Genomic DNA, 26,648 nt, shown 5'->3' with positions numbered 1-26,648 from the left:
CTTTGAAGCATATGAAGGCATTTGAGGAGTTTGAGTTTCATGATTGAAAATATGCTAATAAGTTAGGAAAAAGGATAGATCTGCCTTCCTATGAAGATTAGGAATATGTTGAGGTTATTCTACCCTTCTTGAGCATTTTCTATGAAGCCACTTTGTGCATCTCAGGTATCTCTTATGTTACTAGTAACATTTACATGTTAGAGGTGGTAGGTATTTGGCATAGGATTAACGATTTTCTTAACTGCAGCATTAAAGATAGCTAAAAATATGAAAGAAAAATATCAAAAATATTAGGGTGATCCTAACAAGTTGAACATGTTGTTGCTAATTGTTGTTGTGTTAGATCCGAGGTCTAAATTAAAATATGTGAATTAGGCAATTGATCAACTTTTTGGTGTGGACAAGGCGAATAGGTCTAAGTCAAGACTAAAGTCTTCTTTGAAATCATTGTTTAATGAATATAATGGTCATAAAGAGGGGACTCAAGATGACACACAACAAGCACATGTAAATGTACCTAGTTACACAAAAGATCCATATGGTTGGAATTTATTTTTGCAAACATCAGGGCTAACCTCATCAAACAAATACGAGCTTCAAAAGTATTTAGATGAAGGGATTGATACAAGCGTAAATCTCAATATTCTTGAGATTTCCAATCCTTTCAAACATAGTATGAGAACTATTAGCTATACTTGTTTCAACAATAGCATATGAGTCTGCTTTTAGCACTGGTGGAAGGGTGCTTGATCTGTTTCGTAGTTCTCTATCACATGAAAAGGTGGAGGCCCTTATCTGTACACAAGATTAGCTCAAAGATACATATTCAGCACCATTGTTAGACTTCGATTTGGAAGAGCTTCAAACTTTTGACAAAGGTATATTGTTTTCAAATTTTGTAGTAATATAATAATTAAAATATTTATTGAGTAACAAAAAGTTTTTTGTTTTTTTATAGAGTTGGTTTCTCAACAAGATGTTGTTGGTTCAACTACTATTTCTCTTGAAGAGTAGTGTTTGAGATTAATACTAATTCATACACTTTACAACTGGTAAGGTACTTTAATGTTACACTTTGTATGTGAATTCTGTTTTGTTTTGTTTTGGATTTTTGTGTATAAAGTGTTGATTTTGGTTTTGGGCATAGGTAGCGTTGAGGTTGGTGAAAGGCAGGCATTCTGTTGTTGGCTACATAGGATACATATGAGTGAAACTGATGGGCCATTGGATGAATAAATGGATGGACTTTTGGATTTCGATGTTGCTTTTAGAATTTTAGAAATATAGTTTCAATATTTTTTATAGAATAATACTATGAACAATGGGGATTACATGGATGAATTGTTTCAAATCACATTTGGTTTGATTTACTACTTTAAGGATAATAGTTGTTATTGTGCTTTAACCTTCAGACTTCAAATTGTTTGTTGTTTTGAGAGTTTATATTACATTTTATTTTAGTAACTTGAGTATGATTATGAAATTGTTGCACTTTATTCTAACTTGAGTATGACTAATTTGACTAGGGTGATTGAACTTTATTCTACCTTGCCCTGTGAATGAAGTTGTTGCTACTTTCTACTGAATAAAATCAGAGAAAGAATAGCTAAACTATTATGTGTTTATGCTGCATTGGAAAATGAAAATGAATTTGAAGGGAAGCATTAATTTACCAAAAGGATAAAGAAAGTGAAAGGCGATTTAATATTAGTTTTGTTGTTGTAAAGGACAATTCTTCCTTATCTCAATTCTCAAAGTCAATCCAAGTGAAGAGTGTTAGCTACATCATGTGTCCTTAAGCCACAAAAATTGGTGACTATGAAACTATCCTATTAATGTTGCATAAAATATTTTCTTGGGGAACAAATCTTGATAGTTTAGACATAAAGCCAAGCATGCAATTAAATTAACATTTGTGTGAAAATAGACACTATAGACATGGCCTACCATGTATTGTCATTTTTTCACTATAGACATTAACAAGGTGCTAAAGAAAAACCCAAAAGATAATGTACTAAACATTATCTTTTGATCACATGACAAAGCATAGAAAAAAGGAGAGAGGAATCACATAATGACCAATTTCTAGGTTGTAGTGATGAGATACATTTTTTATTGCCTATGCCAACTAGTGCACCAATCTTGTAGATTGTAAATGATATAAAGCTCTATCTCATAGCACCAATTGCACACAACACTAATTGCATTTAGAAAAACATAGCCATAGCCATTTAACCAATTGATATCTCATTTATTTAAATCAAAGTCACCTAGAAACATCTTTTATTTCATAAACATAAACCTATAGATATCAATAACAAACAGGGGAAGTAGAAATGTAAAAAGTGAAAGCATAACATCAGACATTAGATCCTACTCTACAACAAAGGCATAATATGTACAAAAAAAGTGAAGTCAATCACCTTTGATTGAATATTCCATTGAAGAAATTGAAGCATAAATGCTGGGATTTTTGTGAGGACCACAAATGAAATTTAGACTGATTAATTTATGACCACAAGTTTAGGAAAGCATTTTCAAAAACATTAGAAATTGAAAACTCAAGCAAAAATGTTATAGGTCATACAATTAGTTTGAGCATTATCCTTATTCTTTTACATCCTCATATACACTAGCTCTGAGTTTGACCAATCTTAGGATAGTCACAAATTGCATATCAGTAATGAAATCAAATAAATAAAAATCCAAATTCAACATAGTTTGGTGGAAATACAACCTACAAACCCTAGATTATAGACATGAAACACAAATTAATTAAACCAAGCAGTAAAAACAAGATTGATACACATATGAACAAGAACAAAACCTTACATTACATAGATGAAAGAGTGAGAAAGACTAACCTGGATGAACTTCCAAGAGAGAGACCGAGAACTCTCTGAGTCAAAGAGAGAGAGAGATGAGAAAGCGAATGATCATCGTTGAGAGAGAGAGAGAGAAAGGAAGGAACGAGAGACTCAGAATGTGAGCGTGCGTTGCCACGAGAGTGTGCATGTGTCTCGAGAGAAGCAAAGCCAACGAGCGAGTCTGCATAAAGAATTTCAAATTCTATAATTTTTAATGAATTTGAAATACTAAGATTTAAGTTAATTAAAACACCATAGCAAAATATTTAAATTTAAAATTCTTTATCCAAATGCCTTATTTTACTAAGAAACAACTAAAATCCTTTAAAAATTTGAATTATCCTATTAAATTTCTCTTTCCAAACACATGGTTAGAATTAGAACTTCCTTTCCCACCTCTATTTATCATAAGTTCCAAAGCTTGTGAATAGTAGAACAAAAGTATAAAAGCTCTCTTTCACGAAGAGAGATCCACGGAGACGAGGAGATAATAGGGAGTGTATTTTGAGGGTGTTTTTGGAAGAAAATTAAAAAATGGGAGTGCCTTAATAAGAAAGAGAAGTGGAAATAATAGAAGCCAACTTTTAATCAGCTAGCACTTGTATATTTTTTTTGGCAGTTTCTTAAATAATGTTATACATAACACTAAAATTTCTAATGTATATTTAATGCGCATGTAAATTTAAATAATAAATTTTGTGACAATTAATTTTGATATAACTCATACGAATTATTTAATCCGTATATTTTTTTATAAATAAAAAATATTTACTATTAAAAAATTTAATATATATTAACTTTTGTAATAGTAAAAAAAATTTTAATGCGCAAATGAGAAATTTAAAAATATTAATAATTAAAAAAATAAAACTTTAATGAATTAAAAAAAAACCAAAAAATTAATACGAATGAAGTTCATCCGTATAAAGCATGCGGATCAAGTTCATCCGTATGCTTTATACGAATGAACTTCATCCATATAAACCATACGAATTAACTTGATCTATTGTTTTATACAAATGAACTTTAGACTTACAGATTAACTTCATCCATATAATTCATACAGATCAAGTTAATTTGTATGTGAAAAATCTACTTATAGTTCACCACTCACAAAAAAAACAAACAATTTAAAAAGGAACAACAAGTTAAGGACATTTTGGACATTAGAAAAAATGCTGGTGCACCACCAATACTGCTGGGTGCACCTAGCAACACCCCTTCGTAAATCTTCACCGTCGCAGCTTAGGGTTTATAAGGGACGCCTTCCCTACTGTTAAACAATTCTCTTTCTCTTTCTCTCTGTTCTGAAACCACTCTCGCGTCGTTACCATGGTTCGCTCTTCAGCTTCGATTTCGCATTCCTTTGGTTTAACCTTCTTAAACATTTGTTCTTGTTTTTTTCTTTGGTTCTTATGTTGTTGTTGTCGTGTGTCGTGTAATTGCAGCCGCAAGGGGATTACATAGAACGCCACAGAAGAGACTATGGCTACCGTCTCGATCACTTCGAGCGTAAGCGCAAGAAAGAGGCGCGTCAAGTTCACAAGCGCTCTGCAATTGCCCAGAAGGTTTAAATCAAAATTTTAAATTTTAATTGTTTTTTTAACATAGTTTTATTGTAATAATTCTAATTATTGGATTTTTGTTAATTTGAATGGAATAGGCTCTGGGTATTAAGGGCAAAATGATTGCCAAGAAAAATTATGCTGAAAAGGCGCAGATGAAGAAGACGTGAGTTTTTTTATTTGTTTCTTAAATTTATTTTAGTTTTAGCTTTTTCTTTTCCTCCTTGTATAGTTATATGTTGTGTTTTGGCCGCTTTCCTGTATTTATTTTTTATATAGCTTAGCTTATGGATGCTGATGCTGGGGGCATTATTTCCATTGTTGATTTTGCATCTTTTTATGTCAAAAATATTTGTGGTTAATTTCTTAAATCTGGGTAATCTTTGAATGGTGTGCTTGTTTAAATAATAATTCATGTCATATAATTAGCTAGTAGTTTTTCATCCATGTGGATTTGAATATCTATGCTATTTGAAATTTATGACATAGTTATAACAATTTTCTGTGTCAACAGTTTGGCTATGCATGAAGAATCATCGTCTAGGCGCAAGACTGATGATAATGTTCAGGATGGAGCTGTTCCTGCATATCTTCTTGATCGTGATAACACGACCAGAGCAAAGGCATGTTCATGTCTTGAAAGAAGGTTTTGCCTTTTTTTTTCAGTCTTGTAAGTTGAAAGCAATCTGACAAATTTCTATTTTTAGGTTCTTAGCAACACCATTAAGCAAAAGAGGAAGGAGAAGGCAGGGAAATGGGATGTTCCTCTACCTAAGGTGAAATTGCGTTCAATACTTTTTGCACGGATTATGTTAAACGATATCTCTTGCAATTTGTTCCTTGTTTCTATTTCATGTGTGTTTTATGTTTCCCTGTTAATGGAAGGGAGCGAGCTTGAGTAATTAAATGAATGTATACTTTCTCATTTCTTCAGGTACGTCCCGTGGCTGAAGATGAAATGTTCAAAGTGGTCCGAACTGGTAAAAGAAAGAGTAAGTAACCGAGTAATATATTGCATCTTCCTAGGTTATTCTTATATTTAGCTTTCCAATGTTAATTATTGACTTCAGTTTCTAAACTTATGGTTTTAGTGATGTTAATTGGTGCTACATGATCGAAATGGTATTAAAAATGTTTATTTTAAGTATTAGCTGCATTACACCCACCTTCCCTTCTTAGCTTGTTTATGGACAAAGATCAACAATCTGTATTTCTTTGCTTGAATAGGTTGAGGTGTTTGTATTGTGGGTGTCTAATTCAAAACACCAACTCCTAAATCATGGTGGTCTTGTGATTTTATTACATGATCTGATAATTTTCTAATAGTATATGGCTCACCATTTTTCAGCCAAGCAATGGAAGAGGATGGTTACAAAAGCTACATTTGTTGGGCCTGGTTTTACCAGAAAACCTCCAAAGTACGAGCGGTTCATTCGTCCTACAGGATTGCGGTTCACTAAAGCTCATGTCACTCACCCAGAACTTAAATGCACATTCAATCTAGAATTAATTGGAGTGAAGAAAAACCCCAATGGCCCTATGTACACCTCTCTTGGTGTCATTACCAAGGGAACTATAATTGAGGTATTTATGTTATTTCCTCTTCTAATTGAGGGTTATTTCCACTCTCAATTTAAGGCATTTCTGCTTCTCCTAACTTGCCCTTTCTATAATGTAGCTGTCGTATGAATCATTATCAAAATGTACTTATTTCTTTGCATACTGCAATTTCAGGTGAATGTCAGTGAACTTGGTCTTGTCACGCCGGCTGGGAAAGTTGTGTGGGGTAAGATTATTTGTTCCTTGTGTTTTGCTTGTTACCATTGACTCAAATCTTAACTGAAATTGATGTGTTGGAATTTTGTTTGCCGGGAATGCAGGTAAATACGCTCAGGTCACAAATAACCCAGAAAACGATGGTTGTATAAATGCTGTTTTGCTTGTTTAAGGTCGCATCAGGGTTCCAACTTGATTTCAGAGGCAGTGGTCTGGTACCTCTCCTATGATTTTTTTTTGGGCACAGGTTCTAAAATTCTTGTTTGGATTGTCAATGCAATGATCTGATCTTGCACTTTGACATTTGAGATAACTATTGTACAAGAGTTAAGCCAAACAAATCTCATAAATTTATATAGTTCATTCGCAAGACAGGTTCTATAATCCTGTACTGGCGAATTTTAATGAGCCACCGGTTTCCAAAATGTACTGCGAAATTTTTTTATGGTTGGTACATTTCTTAAATAATGTGCCGAACTACTGATACAAACAAACTTTTGAACTCTTACCAAAATGAATTGATGTTTCACGATATTGATTAAAATTATCGTTTAATACATGGTACGATTCCTGTTCTGAAATTGCTGCCAACTCATGCAGATACTGCTACAAAGGTCTGAAAGAGAGATGCTGGTTAACCAGAATTTTGTTTGGAAGTAATTTGCAGAATTCAGATAGGTTAAGGATAACTTTTTAATGGAATTCGGACTTTTGATTCCTTTTACAGGATTATATGCCAGCTTTTTTTAATCAATTTAGACCTCTTTATAAATTAAGTGAATTTAGTTACTGTTATTTTTTATTTGAAATTTCAAATTGTTTTTTATTGTTTAAAAGTTAAATGGATTAAATTACATGTGGTTGGTGCCAGTGATATTAAATTTAATTTCTTTTGAGAAAGGCGGTAAAGATTAATTATCAGTCAAATCAATAGATATGTTTCACATCAATATTGTGATAATAAAAAATATAATTAAATTAAATTGTTTGGGTAAAACATAAAGGAGTATCGATGACATTTTTAATAATATTTATTATAGGTTAACATTTATTAGAAAATATAAGATCATGAATTCATTAAGGTTATATCTTTATATATATTAAAACTGTCAGGTCATATGACTCGTGTTGGTCGGACAGTATTTTCAATATATATATGTATATTTTTTTTACTTTTTTCTTTTATTCTTTATCTTTTTGTTTTTGATTTGTACTAGCGTGTTTTTTTAAACCGTGCAAAGCACGGGCACTGCACCCGAGTTTTTCTACAATTGTCCAAGCTTGCGTAATCAGTGTGATGTGGTTACTATAAAAGTTTAAAGCGTATGAATATTATCTTATCATATTTAGTCATTGACACATCTTGTTGGAAGGTACATATGCAATAGCATCATATAAATTGATATAAATTGAGCAGCATGCTTCACCGCCAATTATGATGACAGTGAATCCTGATTGAGACTCCATCAGCTGAAGTTTCTAGTTAGGGCAAATTGACCAGTTTGGTGTCCTTTTTCAAACTTATTCCTGAACTAGGACTGTTTTAAAAGTTATTCCATGAGGGTGCTGTTTTTTTACATGGAGGGCATGCAAAAACGTCAGCTCCATTGGCGCTTTCCTCGTGGCTTGACACGTGGCATGTTGCCATTGCCACTGACGACACAGTCAGTGGTTGTCGCCACTCCTATTGGCGCCTCCAGCCTGGAAGAAAACGTTGGTTTGATCGGCGACTTCAAGCATTGTAGGCGTAGACTTCAGGCATAGGCTGAGGTGCTCAGGTGCTGCAGGGGGTGCAGCCTTTGATGAGGAAGTCACTGCCCGTGCTGGCGACTTGGCTTCGAGGATGTCATCATCCTTCCTGGCGCTTTAAGCTTGGTGGATTTATATATCCCCAAGTGCCTTAAACGAGAGTGAAATGCCTTAAACGAGAGAGTGAAAAAAAGGTGTCTTTGCTTGTGTTGAGAACGAGAGAGCTAGTTGCTGCATCTTACTTCGTCTTCTTCCATTTTCTAAAAAACTTGTAAGTTATATATTGAATATTTTGTATGTTTTATTTATGTAGATGTTTATATTCTGATAATGGAATAGTTTTAGGTATTGTAACTTAATAATTTTTTATAGATTAGATTTAGTTTAAATTTTTTATATGGTAGATTATGAATAGTTTTAGGTACTGTAAGTTATTAATTTTATATGTTAATTAGGAATAGTTTAAATTTTTATATGGTAGAATAGGTTTAGTTTAAATTTTTTATATAGTAGATTTGAAATAGTTTTAGGTACCGTAACTTATTAATTTTAGATTAGGTTTAGTTTAAATTTTTTATATGGTAGATTACATTTAATTTAAATATTTGATATGATAGATTATGAATAGTTTTAGGTACGGTAAATTATTAATTTTAAATTAGGTCACAATTAAATTTTTTTATATTACGTTAGTTTTAGTTATTATTAGTTTCATATACTATGTATAAATTAGAATAGTTTTACGTATTTTAAATTATTAATTTTGTATGCTAAATTATTTTATTCGTAAGTATTTTAAGTTATTAATTTTGTATATACATTGTTTTAATTTTTAGCCACAAATATAAATATTATGTTATATATTTAAATTTATATTTGTATGTAATTTAATTTATTTGTAGAATATATATGAATTAGGTTATTTGTATAATATATTTTGTTATTGAAATTAAAAAAAAAGTATAATTTGTTATTTATGTAAAGTTGTGTTTGGATGTGATTTAATTTATTTGTAGAATATATTTAAATTTCCTTGATTGTATAATATATTTTGTTATTGAAATATTTGAATTTTAAAAAATATAATTTGTTATTTATTTTAAGTTGTGTTTGCATGTATTTTAAATTATTTGGAGAGTATATTTAAATTTTATTATTCATATAATATATTTAGTTATTAAAAAATATATATTCTGTTATTGATTTCACTCCATTTGTTATATATATTTAATTAATTTTTTGTAAATATACTTAGTTTGTGTATGTATAATTATTGTATTATATTTTATTTGGCAGGATCAATGACATCTTCCTCGTCATGCTTATCAAATATACAAACTAGGTCTGGTCTAATTGATGGTGACGTTTTATGGATGCAACCTAAGCATGTTTCAGAACATGTTTGGAATGGGGAACCAGACAGAAAATTACACATCAGACGAGTTGTCTCCACGTATCAAAGTGAAGAAGAAATACCAGAGGAAATTATTCCTCTGCTTCGACAATCTGGTTTTCACTGGATAATGAAGATGAGATACCTAACAATAAATGCGGCATTAATTAGTGCCTTGATTGAAAGATGGAGGCCCGAAACACACACGTTTCATATGAGGAGCGGAGAGTGTACGATTACTCTTCAAGATGTCTCTGCTTTGTTAGGTCTTCATATTGAGGGGGCACCATTAATTGGTCCAACAAATCTTGATTGGGCTGATTTATGTGAAGAATTGTTAGGAGTCAGACCACAGGAAGGTGAAATTGAAGGCTGTGTGATTAAATTAAGCTGGTTGGCTTACCATTTTTCACACTTAAATAACCATAACGGTAACGTAGAACAATTACAAAGGTTTACCCGTGCATGGATCCTTAGATTCATAGGAGGTGTCATCTTCGTTAACAAAAGCAGTGCCAGAGTTTCCCTAAGGTACCTGCAATTTTTACGTGACTTTCAACAGTGTAACGAGTATGCATGGCGACCTGCCGTGCTTGTTTATTTATATAGAGAGATATGCAGTGTCACTGATTACAAAATTAAATCAATAGGAGGTATGTGCATCTTAATCCAAATGTGGGCATGGAAATGATGCACAACTTTGGCTCCAAAGAGGACGCCTCTCGTAATAGAAAATAAACCACTCAGACACAGGTTAGTCGTTTAAAAAATTATATTTCATTTGAAAATAATTAATAATGTAACATGTCGACATTGATGTTTCATTTTTTTATGGGTGGCTGTGACGTGGAAATCAGCATATTGACAATGAAGATCTGAGAGTTTTTCGTCGCAAATTGAATATCATGAAACGACATGAAGTAAGAAGATCGTAATGTATAGGTTAATTAATAAATAATATCTTATGTTTGAGTGAAAATTAACAATTGTGTTATATGCAGTTTCTGTGGGAGCCTTACACAGCAACTGTGATGTCAGCGTTGCCTCCAATTTGTGTGGTTGGAAGTGTAGCGTGGTTCGCGGTGGTGCCACTGATTTGTTTCCATGTTGTTGAGTGGCACCAACCTGATAGAGTTTGTGACAATTTGGAATGCAACAACCTATTCCCAGGTGTCCTTCGCAACCGTAGAATCTCCATGGCATAACGCTCAAAGGCAAACAAGATGAAAATTGGGGACAATTATGGGCCCCACTGATAAGTCAATGGAACAATCGAGCTGAGTTTAGGGTCGACGTTTTTTCTCGACAAGATGGCCTGTTGAGTTTTAACTCCGACTACATGGTCTGGTATAGGCGAAAAACAAAAATGTTTGTTGACCCGAACAATGCAAGCACAACTACATTGGTATTTATCTGTTTTTCAATATTTAAGTTAAAATTATTTTGTAAAGCATCGGCATTAATTTCCTGACCCTAATAATTGCAGATTGAAGTTGTGGAGACTTTACAGTATATGGTGTCACCACAAGGGAGGAACACGTGGACGGTTGATGATCTCGTGCCTTACGTGGAAAAGTTAACAATTTTATCCGAAGAGCAAAAGAGAATCACAGAGCCTGTGTCACATGGTCCAGCATCAGAGCGTCAATTTTCAGCACAAGAGTTTCACATTCTTCAGCTAAGTGTTGAAACTCGGGGCATAGGTAGACGAAGGGAGGCTGTTGAAACGGAAGAATATTCCCAACAAATTGTGGAGCGTGACCATGGAATGTACTACACGCCAACAACATTTTCTCAATATCCTTATGCATGTCATCACACTGATACTTCTGCAAGCGAACATTCGTTCGGTGGTGTTGCGGAAACACATTCTCATTTTTCATGGCCGACTATGACTCCTTCACAGCAACACGATGCCCCAATTGCAACACCTAACGCCTCATTAGGTACGCAATGGAATGTACCTGGAGCAATACCTGATATCGGTGACTTATTAGGTGTTGATTTGTGTCACCAATTTTCAGCTGAGGCGGACGAAGTAGAAGCGGGGAGACATCGGGGCAGAAGAAATCCTGATCGTCAAACGCGAAGATGGGATCGACCATGTGGCACATCCTCACGTCATCACGGACATCATAATGAATGATTTTCATGTCTATGCTTAAATTTGTTGTTGTATGTTTCTAATTTGAATTTGACACTTAATCTATCGTATGGATTTTTGTAAGGCTTACTCATTGATACAGTTTTATTCGTGCAAGAAACTATAAAAATAAATTATGTTAAACAGAAACTAAAGTAGACAAACGATAATAACTAATGTTACTAACTAATGATCCACTTCATTTATTTCAACTTCTAAATGTTATTTTATTTTGTTACATGAATCAGTCTGGACTTTTTTCACCTTCCTGATTGCTCAAATTATAAGGTTCTTCATTAGAAATACCATAGTCTTCAAGGGTTAAGGTTTACAGTTAGGATTAGAGATTAGGGTTTGGCTGAGGGTTAGAACTAAATACATTCAATAGAACAACAACTCCCATGATTTCATTGAAGACAACAAACTAAATACATTCAATAGAAATTAAACCAATACAAGTCACTCGTCTAACATACATAAATCAATTAAATGAACAACTCCCACAGTCAGATTGCATTGGACATCATCTCCTGTTGTGCCTTTCTGCTCCATATCTACTACATTTTTGCCAGTGCTCAGACGGTTCGAGCCAATCCATCTCATTCCTTATCCTTGTTGATTTTGGCCGACCTTTCGCACGAATTGTAGTTGGGTCAGGGATAAGTGTCCATGCGTCATTAGAAGGAGAATTGTCGCTTCATTCCTGAGAGGCCACCATTGTGCGGAGTAAGCTTTTAAGATGTGCTCATTCGTGTAAACAACATCTATATATTGGTAGTAGTTAATGCTCACGTAACCATAAGGTGCAATAATGTGTGAACATGGATAGTGAAGCACAGAATACTTTCCGCATTGACAATAATGGTCATTCAAGTTTACTGCCCACTTTTGTCCGCCACGTTGCGTAATAGGACTGAAGGTCTCCTCTACTTCAAACCTTGTCGAGTGGATATCATACATACGAACGATGTGCGAACAAGCTTATTCTTGATTTTTTCTAAGTTCTTTAACAAGCTTATAACAATATACTTGGCCTTCATTTAACTGTCGTTGGGCTTGGCGGCCTGGATCAACAAAGTACTTTCAACACCTACTATATGTTGATTTGAACAATGTTGTTATCGGGGTATGTTGCGACAATCCTTCAAAACCTTATTTATACATTCTGACAGGTTGGTTGTCATGTGGTCATATCGACGTCCTTCTCTGTCATAAGCCATCGTCCATTTGTCCTTTGAAATGCGATCAATCCATGTTTCTATGGCTAGACTCAGTTGACGGAATTTTTCTAAATTTTGATAAAAAAAAATGTGCTTGCAAGGAGTGTACCCTGCATGAAATTAGTTAGCAACAACAATTTTAACTATATATGAAACTTAAATTAATGTGACCATGATAAATGAAATGTTACCCAATTTCTTCAACATTTCTTTTTGTTTGGCATTATTGAATTTCCGATTGAAGTTGCTTGCTATGTGTCACACGCAGTATACATGATAACCGTGGGGAGGTTGCCAACCAAGTGCTTCGTTAGCCACAATAGACTTTATATTCGCGTGTCGATCATATATCAGACAAATACCTTTTTTATCTGTGACGTGTTCACGCAAGTGTGTCAAAAACCATGACCACGCTGTCAACGTCTCACCTTCGACCACGACGAATGCTAGAGGAAGGACACCACCATTTCCATCTTATGATGTAGCCATTAAGAGGGTCCCACGGTATTTGTCGTACAAATATGTGCCGTCAACTTGTATGATTGGCTTACAGTACTTGAAAACCTCTTTACATTGACCAAAAGTCCAAAAACTCTATGAAACTAACAGTGTTCGCGACTAACCGTATTCCCAACGATAAAATCGTCATGTAGTATTTGAAAATATGATCCAGGAGAATGATTTTGCATGTGTGTTAGCTACGATGAAAGTTTCGCATATGACTCATCTCAATCGCCATATTCAATTGCAATGGCTTTCTGTTTCGCCAACCAAACTTTTTTGTACGACACCTTGTATGCAAATTCACTGTTAATCCTCTCTTGAATCAAAGAAACTTTTATTGATGGATCTTCTCTGATCATGCCTGTCAATAACATAACAAAATTTAAATGACAATTAACAAAAAATTAACATAATATGAACATAAAATACGTACCTACTACACAAGTGACAATTAAATCTAAATCAAGCTTCTCGTGATCTTGTGTCATGGTCATATTCAGACATGTGTGTGGTCCACCCCATTGTGTGACTTTCCATGTATCTGTTTTTTTAGATAAAATTGCCCTCATATAGAAAGGGCAAGGACACTCTGCACTTTTATTCAAGCAACAAATCACATACTTGTTCGATTTGCTTTCAACAATTTTGAAACTTTGATGCACCTTCATAACATATTGTTTGACTGCATTTTTGACCGCATCTTTACTATCAAATTTCATGCCAACATATAATTCTTCCCCAACATTAAAGGTTGACGGCATCTCCAAACCGCAAATGTCCTCTTCATCAGGATGACTCCAGTTGATATTGTTATAATGCAAAGCATAATTCCAAAATGGATTTTGAATTCCTTGTGCACCTAATAGTTCAAAATAGAAATTCAAATCATACTTATTTAGCATTAAATACAATTGTCATCAAATAATAAATGTATTGTGTAATTTTTTTATACAGCAAATTATATCTTCTGCTGGGTGAACAATTCTTACTGGTTGAATCATGTCTGTGACTTCATCGTCTGTATCAGATATACCGTCAACACTGTCATCTTCATCTAAAGACTCTTCAACGTATGAGTTAGACACAAGATCATCATCATCATCTTCGTCACCATGTAAATTGCTCACATTTGTTGGCGGTTGCGTCTCATTATTAGATAAATTATTTCCACATGATGTAAGAGAATTTGCAGAATGAAACATAGAACCACCAGTCACATCCTTTTCTATGTACAATTATAGAACTGACATTTGTTCTTGTTGTTGAAAACTTTCGAGCATCGTTTCAACATCTTCGTCATCACAAATTTGCAAGACAATATATTTTCCTGACACTAAAAATCTACAACTGATAGCAGAAATAATTTCATTATTTTGTAACTTTACCTTATCTCCAATTTCTTTCTTCAAAGCATTGAAACTAATTTCACTTTTAATCTGAATCGCTTTTTTACTGCCTTCAAATGTTACACAATCATTATCTTCATATACCCTTTCATTGAAATACAACACTATTATAACCGAATTCATCGTGTACCTACAAAAACAATATTTTAAAACTTTAAATAATAAAATGGTTATCACAAAAAGTCCTTACTGGAACTTCATATTAAAACTTAATTTAAAAAATAATAATTTAACTTCAAATAAATTTCACATTAAGACACTTTAAAAACATTAACGATTTCAATGTAGTAATTTTAAATTAATCAAGATGTAATCAAAATTATTAACTTTAAATAAATTTCACATCAACACACTTAAATAACATGAACGATTTTAAAAAACTTTAAATCCAAAATAATAAAATGTAATCACAAAAGATCCCTTTATTGGAACTTCACATTCAAATTTTCTTTTAAACAAAATTAATTAACTTCAAATAAATTTCATGGGAGACACTTAAAAAAAATGAACAATTTCAAGATAATAATTTTAAAGATAAAATAATTCATGAACGAAGTTAGCAGTATAAATAATTAATCTTAACAATAATAACTTCAAAATGAAAATAGATAATTATAAAATTACTACAAATATATTAAAATAAATATGATACGAGAAATAAGAAAGCATCAAATAATACTTTCAAGTTGAACGCTCATAAATTTTTAACACACCAACAAACCAACCTAATATAATTAAAAAAATACTACAACTTCATATTAAAAAATAATTTCGTACTCAAAATACTTACTTCAAATAAATATGATCTACAATCTTTTCTTATTAAAAGTTCAAACGTTCATCAATTTTTAACACACTAATAAATCATCAACACCAACCTAATCTAATTAAAAAAATACTACAAATTTCATATTCAAAATATTTTATCTTCATTGAAAATATTTTCTTCAAATAAACATCATTACACAATTTTTGTTTTATTTTAGACATTTGAACACACACAAACAAGCCTATCAAATATAAAAGCTAATTTAATTTAAAAATAAATAAATACTTCAAATTCAATCTTTATTCCAGCCTAACAAAATTACTTTAAAAAAATATTTCATACCACAAAATTTTTTGATTCAGAATTTGAACTTCAAGCCTTACAAATTTAAACGCCAAAGCCAGGAAAGGAAAATAAGTTGCAAAGGGAAAGCAAAGGAAGATGCAAAAAATGCTGATATGTAAACACCTTAAAACGCCAAAGCCAATGGCGTTTTCTACTTATCCTAAATCGCCAAACGTGATTGCGCCTTCTTCCAAAAGCTGGATGCACCGAACTGCAACACTGCCATCCACTGAAAAGCTACTGTCATCCACACTGGGACACTGCCATAAAGCTGAAAAGCTACTACCATCCACTTGAAAAGCTGAAAAGCTGAACCCTAGCCTGATTCGTGTAAATCGTCAGGTTGACCAACGACTCCACCATGCATGGCCAAAGCGCCAGTACAGGTGGCGATACCACTTGTGTCGCCAGTGGCAGTGGCACCACTACCACGTGTCGCAGCCATAGGCGATGCGCCAATGATGCTGGCGTTTTGCATAATATTTTCATGCAGGATACGTTCAAAAGAACACCCTCGTGAAAATTCTTTTAAAACAACCCTAAATAGAGAAATAGTTTGTAAAAGAACCTCATTTGGGGCAATTTGCCTTCTAGTTAGTATTACACAATTTGAACTTGCTCTTTACAGTTAAAAAAATTGGCTCTTACGTGTGCAAAAGTTTGAGACAAGCTTCGGTGTTTAAATTCACCATAATTGAATGTCATAAGTCATAACTCCGTGAAGTTGTCGTTTTCATGCAGCTGATTTGCTTTTATCATTCCGAACCTGGAATTTCTTGTTACAAATAATGTCTATTTTGGATCAAATTGTAAATGGAAGTGATTTATGATTTGAATGTGCTAAACGGGAAAGTATTAGCCATATGATAAACTTTACATTATAAGAATTAAGAACTAAATCAGAATAAAAAAAACTAAATTCACAGGTTTTGAGAACTTCTGTACGGCTAGGGGCCGAATTAAACAATTTTATAAGCAGAGGAATTGAATTGGAATTCTTTAAAACATTAGGACCAATACATATTTTAGTCTTAAAAAATAGAAAAATGTATATATTTTAGCCAAAAAAATATATTATTGTGTCATGCCAAAATTTCGGGCAAACGAAATTTTAACTTCTGTTACATGATTGAAAAAAATAATTGACTGTAATATAGTTGTCAAATTTTGGTCTCTTAATTATAATTTAGTTTAATTTACTACCTTAATGATTAAAATGTACAATCAGTATCTTAGTTGTTTAAAATGCAACAGTTGTACTCTTCCCGTCCAATTGTAACTTATGTCGTTAAGTTGTGCATTGCAGCGGTTTAAATTTGTATATAATGACAGATAATAACCACCACTATATTTATTATTTATTTTTAAATTTTCATATATTTATTATAATTTTAAAAAAAATGCTTCCTCTACTCTTTTCTTCTCCCCTCCACCATCGTCGATTTTCCCTTTCACCATCATCATGTACAACAACAAACAACAAGAGTCAACCCAATTTTCAGAATAAAAAATGCATTCATAACCCTCAAAATCGCAATCAAAACCCTAAACTCCCCCAAATCAATAGCAAGCATAACCCTAATCACCCGAAATCAATTGTAATCGCAACGCAACTCTAACTCATTGGTGGTTGCGAGTTGCCAAGTGTGGTTTTGTGGTGTGGTAGGTGGCAAATTTCCTGCATGGGGTTACTTTTAGAAACTTTTTCCCGAAATGGGTCTGTTTCTAAAGTAATCCCTGCATGGTGCTCTTTTTTACGTAGAGCACATGCAAATCGCCGGAGGGAATGGCGCTTTCCGTGTGAACGCGACAGCTGGCCATGGTGTCGCCAACATCAATGGCGTGTTGCAAGGTAGGGGACTCGCCAGTTTGACTGGCGAGTTGAGGGTAGGGGACTGTTGTCCTCAGACTACGTGCAGCAGTGTTACAGGAGGAGGGACAGCTTTTTGGCAGTGGAAAGCGCCAGTGCTACTGGCGATTTGTGTTGCAGGTAGGAGTAGCCAGTAGCACTGGCGATTTGAGCATGAAGTAGCCATTCCCAATGGCGATTTCAGCTCCTTTATAAACCAAAGCTCCGCCCATTTGATGTGCGTTTCTTGAAATCATATGAGAGCTGATATTTTATGTGCCTTTTCTAAAAAATAGTGAGTTTCAAATTGTTTTATTATCCTATTTTGTGTTGAATCCTAAAAACATTGTTGAAGGCAGGTTCAAGGTACAGCTTGAAGGTATAAAAGTTCAAATGCATATAGTTATTTTTAAATTATATTAAGTTGGTGTTGGTGTAAAAAAAATTGTATTGAATATGAAGTTTATAGTTATTTTATAATTATATTAAGTTGGTGTTTATGTTTTATTAGTGTCTTAAAAATTTATGAGTGTTCTTTGAAGTGTGTTTATGTTGGTGTTTTTCTAAGATGAAGTTATAATATTTTTTAAATTAAATTAGATTAGGTTCATTTGTTGGTGTGTTAAAAATTTATATGCGTTGAAGTTGAAAGTGTTATTTATTTTAATATATTTGTAGTAATAATTTTGTAATTACCTATTTTTATTTTGAAGTTATTATTGTGAAGATTAACTATTTATATGTCCGCCTAATTGAGATATTGTACAAATGATTGATGCTATTGATATTTAGACACTTACAAATTACAGACACCATAACAATACGTTTAAATTTTTGTTATATTTTTTTCCGTCAAATCATTTAACGAAATACACCATAAAAATTTATTTGACGATGCTTTGTTGTTTCTTGTATCATATTTATTTGAATATATTTGTAGTAATTTTGTAATTACCGTATTTCATTTTGAAGTTATTATTGTTAAGATTAATTATTTATATTATTAATTTCGTTCATGAATTTTTTTATTTTGTCTTTAAAATTTATTAGTTTGAAATTATTCATTTTTTTTAAGTGTGTCCCATGAAATTTATTTAAAGTTAATTAAATTATTTTAAAAGACAAATTGAATGTGAAATTCCAATAAAGGGACCTTTTGTGATTAGATTTTATTAGTTTGAAATTATTCATTTTTTTAAGTGTGTCCCATGAAATTTATTTCAAGTTAATTAAATTATTTTAAAAGACAAATTGGATGTGAAATTCCAATAAAGGGACCTTTTGTGATTAGATTTTATTAGTTTGAAATTATTCATTTTTTTTAAGTGTGTCCCATGAAATTTATTTCAAGTTAATTAAATTATTTTAAAAGATAAATTGGATGTGAAATTCCAATAAAGGGACCTTTTGTGATTAGATTTTATTAGTTTGAAATTACTCATTTTTTTTAAGTGTGTCCCATGAAATTTATTTCAAGTTAATTAAATTATTTTAAAAGACAAATTGGATGTGAAATTCCAATAAAGGGACCTTTTGTGATTAGATTTTATTAGTTTGAAATTATTCATTTTTTTTAAGTGTGTCCCATGAAATTTATTTCAAGTTAATTAAATTATTTTAAAAGACAAATTGGATGTGAAATTCCAATAAAGGGACCTTTTGTGATTAGATTTTATTAGTTTGAAATTATTCATTTTTTTTAAGTGTGTCCCATGAAATTTATTTCAAGTTAATTAAATTATTTTAAAAGACAAATTTAATGTGAAATTCCAATAAAGGGACCTTTTGTGATTAGATTTTATTAGTTTGAAATTATTCATTTGATTTAAGTGTGTCTCATTTTATAATTTATTTGACGTGTTAAAATATTGTTTTTGTAGGTACACGATGAATTCGATTATAACAGTGTTGTATTTCAATGGAAGGGTATATGAAGATAATGATGGTGTAATATTTGAAGGCAGAAAAAAAGCGATTCAGATTAAACGTGGAATTAGTTTCAATGCTTTGAAGAAAAAAATTGGAGATAAGGTAAAGTTACAAAATAATGAAATTATTTCTGCTATCAGCTGTAGATTTTTAGTGTCAGGAAAATATATTGCCTTGCAAATTTGTGATTCAACAACAAGAAATGTCAGTTCTAGAATTGTATATAGAAAAGGATGTGGCTGGTGGTTCAATGTTTCATTCTGCAAATTCCCTTACATCATGTGGAAATTATGTATCTAACGATGACACACAACCGCCAACAAATATGAGCAATTTAAATCTTGACGAAGATGATGATCATGATGATGATGATTATCTTGTGTCTAACTCATACGTTGAAGAGTCTTTAGACGAAGATGACAGCGTTGACGGTATCTCTGATACAGACGATGAAGTCACCGACATTCCTCAACCAGTAAGAATTGTTCACCCAGCAGAAGGTATAATTTGCTCAATTAAAAAATTAGACAATACATTTATTATTTGATGTCAATTGAATTTAATGCTAAATAAGCATTATTTGAATTTTTTTTGAACTGTTAGGTGCACAACGAATTGAAAATCCATTTTGGAATGATGCTTTACATTATAACAATATCAACTGGAGTTATCCTGATGAGGAGGACATTTGCGGTTTGGAGATGCCGTCGACCTTTAATGTTGGCCAAGAATTATATGTTGGCATGGAATTTGATAGTAAAGATGCGGTCAAGAATGCACTCAAACAATATGTTATGAAGGTGCATCAAAGTTTCAAAGTTGTTGAAAGCAAATCGAACAAGTATGTGGTTTGTTGCTTGAATAAAAATGCAGAGTGTCCTTGCCCTTTCTATATGAGGGTAATTTTATCCAAAAAAATAGATACGTGGAAAGTCACGCAATGGGGTGGACCACACACATGTCTGAATATGACCATGACACAAGATCACGAGAAACTTGATTCAGATTTAATTGCCACTTGTGTAGTAGGTACGTATTTTATGTTCATATTATGTTCATTTTTTGTTAATTGTCATTTAAATTTTGTTATGTTATTGACAGGCATGGTCAGAGAAGATCCATCAATAAAAATTTCGTTGATTCAAGAGAGGATTAATAGTGAATTTGCGTACAAGGTGTCGTACAAAAAAGCGTGGTTGGCGAAACAGAAAGCCATTGCAATTGAATATGGCGATTGGGATGAGTCTTATGCGAAACTTTCGTCGTGGCTAACACACATGCAAAATCATTCTCCTGGATCATATTTTCAAGTACTACATGACAATTTTATCGTTGGGAATACGGTTAGTCGCGAACACCGTCAGTTTCATAGAGTTTTTTTGGACTTTTGGCCAATGTAAAGAGGCTTTCAAGTACTGTAAGCCAATCATACAAGTTGACGGCACACATTTGTACGACAAATACCGTGGGACCCTCTTAATGGCCACATCACAAGATGGAAATGATGGTGTCCTTCCTCTAGCATTCGCGGTGGTTGAAGGTGAGACGTTGACAGCGTGGTCATGGTTTTTGGCACACTTGCGTGAACACGTCACAGATAAAAATGGTATTTGTCTGATATCTGATCGACACGCGAGTATAAAGTCCGCTGTCGCTAACGACGCACTTGGTTGGCAACCTCCCCACGGTTATCATGTCTACTGCGTGCGTCACATAGCAAGCAACTTCAATCGGAAATTCAATAATGCAAAACAAAAAGAAATGTTGAAGAAATTGGGTAAGATTTCATATTTGATGGTCCCGTTTATTTACCTTTCATATATACTTATCCACGTTATTCATAACTAATTTTATGCAGCCTACACTCCTTGCAAGCACATTTTTGATCAAAATTTAGAAAAATTTCGTGAACTGAGTCCAGCCATAGCCACATGGATTGATCGAATTTCAAAGGAAAAATGGACGATGACTTATGATAGAGAATGACGTCGATATGGCCACATGACAACCAACCTCTCAGAATGTATCAATAAGGTTTTGAAGGATTGTCGCAACATTCCCATAACAGCATTGGTCAAATCAACGTACAGTAGGTGTCGAAAGTACTTTGTTGAGTGGGGCCGCCAAGCGCAGAGACAGTTAAATGAAGGGCAAGTATATTGTTCAAAGCTTGTTAAAGAACTTAGAAAAAATCAAGAACAAGCTTGTTCGCACATCGTTCGCGTGTATGACATCCACTCCACAAGGTTTGAAGTAGAGGAGACCTTCAATCCTATTACGCAACGTGGCGGACAAAAATGGGCAGTTAACTTGAATGGTCATTATTGTCAATGCGGAAGGTATTCTGCGCTTCACTATCCATGTTCACATATTATTGCAGCTTGTGGTTACGTGAGCCTGAACTACTACCAATATATTGATGTTGTTTATACAAATGAGCACATCTTAAAAGCTTACTCCCCACAATGGTGGCCTCTTGGGAATGAAGCGGCTATTCCTCCTTCTAATGACGCATGGACACTTATCCCTGACCCAACTACAATTCGTGCGAAAGGTCGGCCAAAATCAACAAGGATAAGGAATGAGATGGATTGGGTCGAACCATCTGACCACCGACAAAAATGCAGTAGATGTGGAGCCGAAGGGCATAACAGGCGTCGTTGTCCAATGCAATCTGAGCGTGGGAGTTGTTCAAATCATTGATTTATGTATGTTAGTCGAGTGACTTGTATTTGTTTAAGTTGTCTTCAATGTATTGAATTTCTGGGGTTGAATCAGTTTGTGGGGTTCTATGAATTCATTAGTTAAAAACATTACTTATTTTTGTTTGTGTACATTAACTATTTGTGGGGTTCCATGAATTAATTAGTTAAAACCCTAACCCAAACACCTAAACCCTAACCCCAAGTCCTAGGAAACATCCCTAATCCCTAAACCTAACCCTAATACATAAAACCTCACCCTAAAACCTTACCCTAATCCATAAAACCTAAACCATCACACATAACCCTAACCCCTTACAATAATCCATAAAACCTAAACCATCACACCTAACCCTAACCCCTTACAGTAATCCATAAAACCCTTAAACCTTAATCCATAATCCATAAACCTTACCCTAAAACCTATCCCTACTGCATACAGCCTAACCCCTAATCCAACCCCTAAACCCTTAAACCCCTAAACCTATAACCTCCAACCCTAACCCAAACCTAAACCCTCAACCCTATCCCTTAAACCCCAAACATCTAACCCTAACCCCAACCCCTAATCCAAACCCTACCAACTCAACCCTAAACCCTTAAACCCCTAACCTATAACCTCTAACCCTAACCCCTAATCCAAACCCTAAACCATTAAACCCCAAACCTCTAACATCTAACCCTAACCCTAACCCAAACCCAACCAACTCAACCATAAACCCTTAAACCCCAAAAGTCTAACCCTAACCCAAACATAAACCCTCAACCCTATCCCTTAAACCCCAAACCTCTAACCCTACCCCTAACCCAACCAACTCAACCCTATCCCTTAAACCCCAAACCTCTAACATCTAACTCTAACCTCTAACTCTAACCCTAACCCCTAATCCAAACCCTAAACCCTTAAACCCCTAACCTATAACCTCTAACCCTAACCCCTAATCCAAACCCTAAACCATTAAACCCCAAACCTCTAACATCTAACCCTAACCCTAACCCTAACCCAACCAACTCAACCCTAAACCCTTAAACCCCAAACCTCTAACCCTACCCCTAAACCCTAAACCCTAAACCCTAAACCCTAAACCATAAACCATAAACCCTAAACCCTAAACCCTAAACCCTAAACCCTAAACCCTAAACCCTAAACCCTATCCCTTAAACCCCAAACCTCTAACCCTAACCCCTAATACAAACCCTAAACCCTTAAACCCCTAACCTCTGACCTTAACCCTAACACAAACCCAAACAACTCAACCCTAAACCCTTAAACCCGAAACCTCTAACCCTAACCCAAACCCAAACCCAAACACCTACACCCTATCCCTTAAACCCCTAATGCATAAAACCTAACCCTAACCCATTGCCCTAATCCCTAAACACTTACCCTAACACCTAACCCTAAACACTTACCCTAATCCATAAACCCTATCCCTCAACCCTAACACCTAACCATAAACCCTTACCCTAATCCCTGAAACCTAACCCTACACCTTTACCATAATCCCTGAAACCTAACCCTAAACCCTTGCCCTAATCCATAAACTTAAACCCTAGCAGCTAACCATAATACATAAAGCCTAACCCTAACCCCAAAAGCTAACCATAATGCATAAACCCTAACCGTAACCCCTTGCCATAATCCCTAAACCAACCTTTACCATAATCCATAAACCCTAACCCTAAAACATATCCATCAACCCTAAACCCTAAACTTAGTTTATTATTATACTTTGATGCGCCACATAAACTCTATACATTAGTAAGGCATAATAAATCAGATGCGATAGATTAATTGTCAAAATCAAATGTCTTACAAACAACAACAAAATTACACAGATACATCAAAATCAATCATTATGGTGTCCGTGATGTCGTGAGGATGTGCCACATGGTCGATCCCATCTTCGCGCTTGACGATCAGGATTTCTTCTGCCGCCGCGTTGTCTCCCCGCTTCTGCTTGCTCAGCCTCTGCAGAAAACTCCTGACGCAAATCAACACCTAATAAGTCGCCCATATCAGGTATTGCTCCGGGTACATTCCATTGCGGAGCAAATGGGGCGTTAGGTGTTGCCATGGAGGCATCGTGCTGCTGTGAAGGAGTCATAGTGGGCCATGAAAAATGAGCTTGTGTTTCCGCAACACCACCGAACGAATGTGAGGTCTCAGAAGTATCAGTATCATGACCTGCAAAAGGATACTGATACATCTATGAAGGATATTCGGAAAATGTTGCTGGCGTGTAATACATTCCATGACCACGCTCCATCATTTGTTGGGAATATTGTTCGGCTTCAACAGGCTCCCTTCGTCTGCCTATGCCCCGAGTTTCAACACTTGACTGAAGAATGTGAAACTCTGGGGCTGGGAATTCACGCTCTGATGCTGGACCATGTGACACTGGCTCAGTGATTCTCTCTTGCTCTTCAGATATAATCGCTAACTTATCCACGTAAGGCACGAGATCATCAACCGTCCACGTGTTCCTCCCTTGTGGTGACACCATATATTGTAAAGTCTCCACAACTTCACCCTGCAATTAGTAGCGTCAACAAATTATTGCTCATGCTTAAGAAATTAATTAGAAGTTAAACATTGAGAAACAGATAAATACCAATGCAGCTGTGTTTGCATTGTTTGGGTCGACAAACATCTTTGTTTTACGCCTATACCACACCATGTAGTCCGAGTTATAACCCAGTAGGCCCTCCTGTCGAGGATAAACGTCGACCCTAAACTCTGCTCGGTTGTTCCACTGACCAATGATTGGGGCCAACAGGTGGAACCAATTCTCATCTTGTTTGCCTTTGAGCGTTATGCCATGGAGATTCTGCGGTTGCGAAGGACACCCGGGAATGGGTTGTTGCAATCCAAATTGTCGTAATACTCTATCGGGTTGGTGCCACTCAACAACATGGAAACAAATCAGTGGCACCACCGCAAACTAGGCTACACTTCCAACCACACAAATTGGAGGCAACGCTCCCATCACAGTTGCTGTGTATGGCTCCCAGACAAACTGCATATAACAACACACTTGTCAATTTTCAGTCAAGTGGCTAGATATTAAAATTTCATTTAACCATTACATTACGATGTTCTTACCTCATGTCGTTTCATCAGATCCAATTTGCGACGGAAAACTCTAAGATCATCATTGCCAATATGCTGATTTCCACGTCGCAGCCACCTACAATAAAAAAAGAAATCATCATTGTCAACACATTCCATCATTAAATATTTTTAATTCAAATCTAATTTTTTAAACGACAAACCTGTGTCCGAGTGGTTTATTTTCTATGACGGGAGGCATCCTCTTTGGAGCTAAAGTTGTACATCGTTCTCATGCCCACATTTGGATTAAGATGCACATACCTCCGATTGATTTAACTTTATAATCGGTGGCGCTGCACATTTCTCTATATAAATATGCAAGCACGGCAGGTCCCCACGCATACGTGCTGCACTGTTCAAAGTCACGTAAAAATTGTAGGTACCTTAAGGAAACTCTGCTACTACTTTTGTTAACAAAGAGGACACCTCCTATGAATCGAAGGATCCACGCACGGGTAAACCTTTGTAATTGTTCAACGTTACCCTCATCAATATTTATGTGAGAAAAATAGTGAGCCAGCCAACTTAATTTGACGACACTGCCTTCAAGTTCGCCTTCCTGTGGTCGGACTCCTAATAATTCTTCACATAAGTCGGCCTAATCAAGATTTGTTGAACCAATTAGTGGTGTCCCGTCAATACGAAGACCTAATAAGACTGACACATCTTGGAGAGTAATGGTAGCCTCTCCGCATCTCAGGTGAAACGTGTGGGTTTCAGGACTCCATCTTTCAATGAACGCACTAATTAAGACTGCATTTATCTTTAGGTATCCCATCTTAATTATCCAATAAAACCCACATTGCCGAAGCAGAGGAACAATTTCCTCTGGTATTTGTTCTTCACCTTGATAAGTCGGCACTGCTCGTCTGATGTGTAGTTTTCTGTCTGCTTCTCCATTCCAAACATGTTCTGAAACATGCTTGGGTTGCATCCACAAAACATCACCCTCAATTGGACCAGACCTCGTTTATATACTTGATGCGCATGATGACGAAGATGCCATTGATCCTACACAATAAAATATAATACAATAAAATTAATAATAAAAATTACACATAGTCTCCAAATTTCAAATAAATAACAAATATTATAATTATCAATTCTAACTAAAACAAACTTAAGATAAAAAAAATTAATAACACATATTAAATTTATAATTTCTAACTAAAAATAACTTAAGATAAAAAAAAACTAATAACACATATTAAATTATCAAATTAAATTAAATTTATCATTTCTAACTAAAACTAACTTAACATAAAAAAAACTAATAACACATATTAATAAAACTATAATTATCAAATTAAATTAAA

General features: G+C 34.4%; 2 protein-coding genes and 1 pseudogene across 3 annotated transcripts; 2 read left to right on the top strand and 1 right to left on the bottom strand.

Annotated features, from left to right (window-relative positions):
- The first annotated feature begins 4,046 nt into the window (after positions 1-4,046).
- LOC114393809 (ribosome biogenesis protein NSA2 homolog) lies at positions 4,047-7,003 on the top strand. Of its 2 annotated transcripts, XM_028355275.1 has the most exons (10): positions 4,047-4,202; positions 4,316-4,435; positions 4,531-4,598; positions 4,947-5,055; positions 5,140-5,208; positions 5,367-5,424; positions 5,781-6,016; positions 6,167-6,218; positions 6,313-6,423; positions 6,809-7,003. In XM_028355275.1, the coding sequence occupies exons 1-9, from the start codon at positions 4,200-4,202 to the stop codon at positions 6,378-6,380; spliced, it is 783 nt and encodes a 260-aa protein (XP_028211076.1). In that variant the 5' UTR covers positions 4,047-4,199; the 3' UTR covers positions 6,381-6,423; positions 6,809-7,003. The 2 variants fall into 2 exon arrangements, with proteins under 2 accessions (XP_028211076.1, XP_028211070.1); XM_028355269.1 differs by lacking the exon at positions 6,809-7,003 and having other exon boundaries at positions 6,313-6,740.
- Positions 7,004-10,153: 3,150 nt separating this feature from the next.
- LOC114371648 lies at positions 10,154-11,603 on the top strand. Its single transcript, XM_028329022.1, has 3 exons — positions 10,154-10,270; positions 10,352-10,755; positions 10,837-11,603. Exons 2-3 carry the CDS (start codon positions 10,690-10,692, stop codon positions 11,494-11,496), a joined length of 726 nt encoding a protein of 241 aa, XP_028184823.1. The 5' UTR covers positions 10,154-10,270; positions 10,352-10,689; the 3' UTR covers positions 11,497-11,603.
- Positions 11,604-19,970: 8,367 nt separating this feature from the next.
- LOC114371640 lies at positions 19,971-26,338 on the bottom strand (annotated as a pseudogene).
- Between the last annotated feature and the right edge of the window lie 310 nt (positions 26,339-26,648).

This window comes from Glycine soja, chromosome 2 (assembly GCF_004193775.1).
Source record: "Glycine soja cultivar W05 chromosome 2, ASM419377v2, whole genome shotgun sequence".
Classification (NCBI taxonomy): domain Eukaryota; kingdom Viridiplantae; phylum Streptophyta; class Magnoliopsida; order Fabales; family Fabaceae; genus Glycine; species Glycine soja.
Note: the sequence above shows the minus strand (reverse complement) of the source record. Positions and strands in the feature narration are given on the sequence as shown.

Coding starts and splice junctions, on each gene's coding strand:
- LOC114393809 (XM_028355275.1), top strand. Junction 5,425..5,780: donor CCGAACTGGTAAAAGAAAGA/GTAAGTAACCGA, acceptor ACCATTTTTCAG/CCAAGCAATGGAAGAGGATG. Junction 6,219..6,312: donor GGCTGGGAAAGTTGTGTGGG/GTAAGATTATTT, acceptor CCGGGAATGCAG/GTAAATACGCTCAGGTCACA.
- LOC114371648 (XM_028329022.1), top strand. CDS start 10,690: ATGGTCTGGTATAGGCGAAAAACAAAAATGTTTGTTGACCCGAACAAT. Junction 10,756..10,836: donor ATGCAAGCACAACTACATTG/GTATTTATCTGT, acceptor TAATAATTGCAG/ATTGAAGTTGTGGAGACTTT.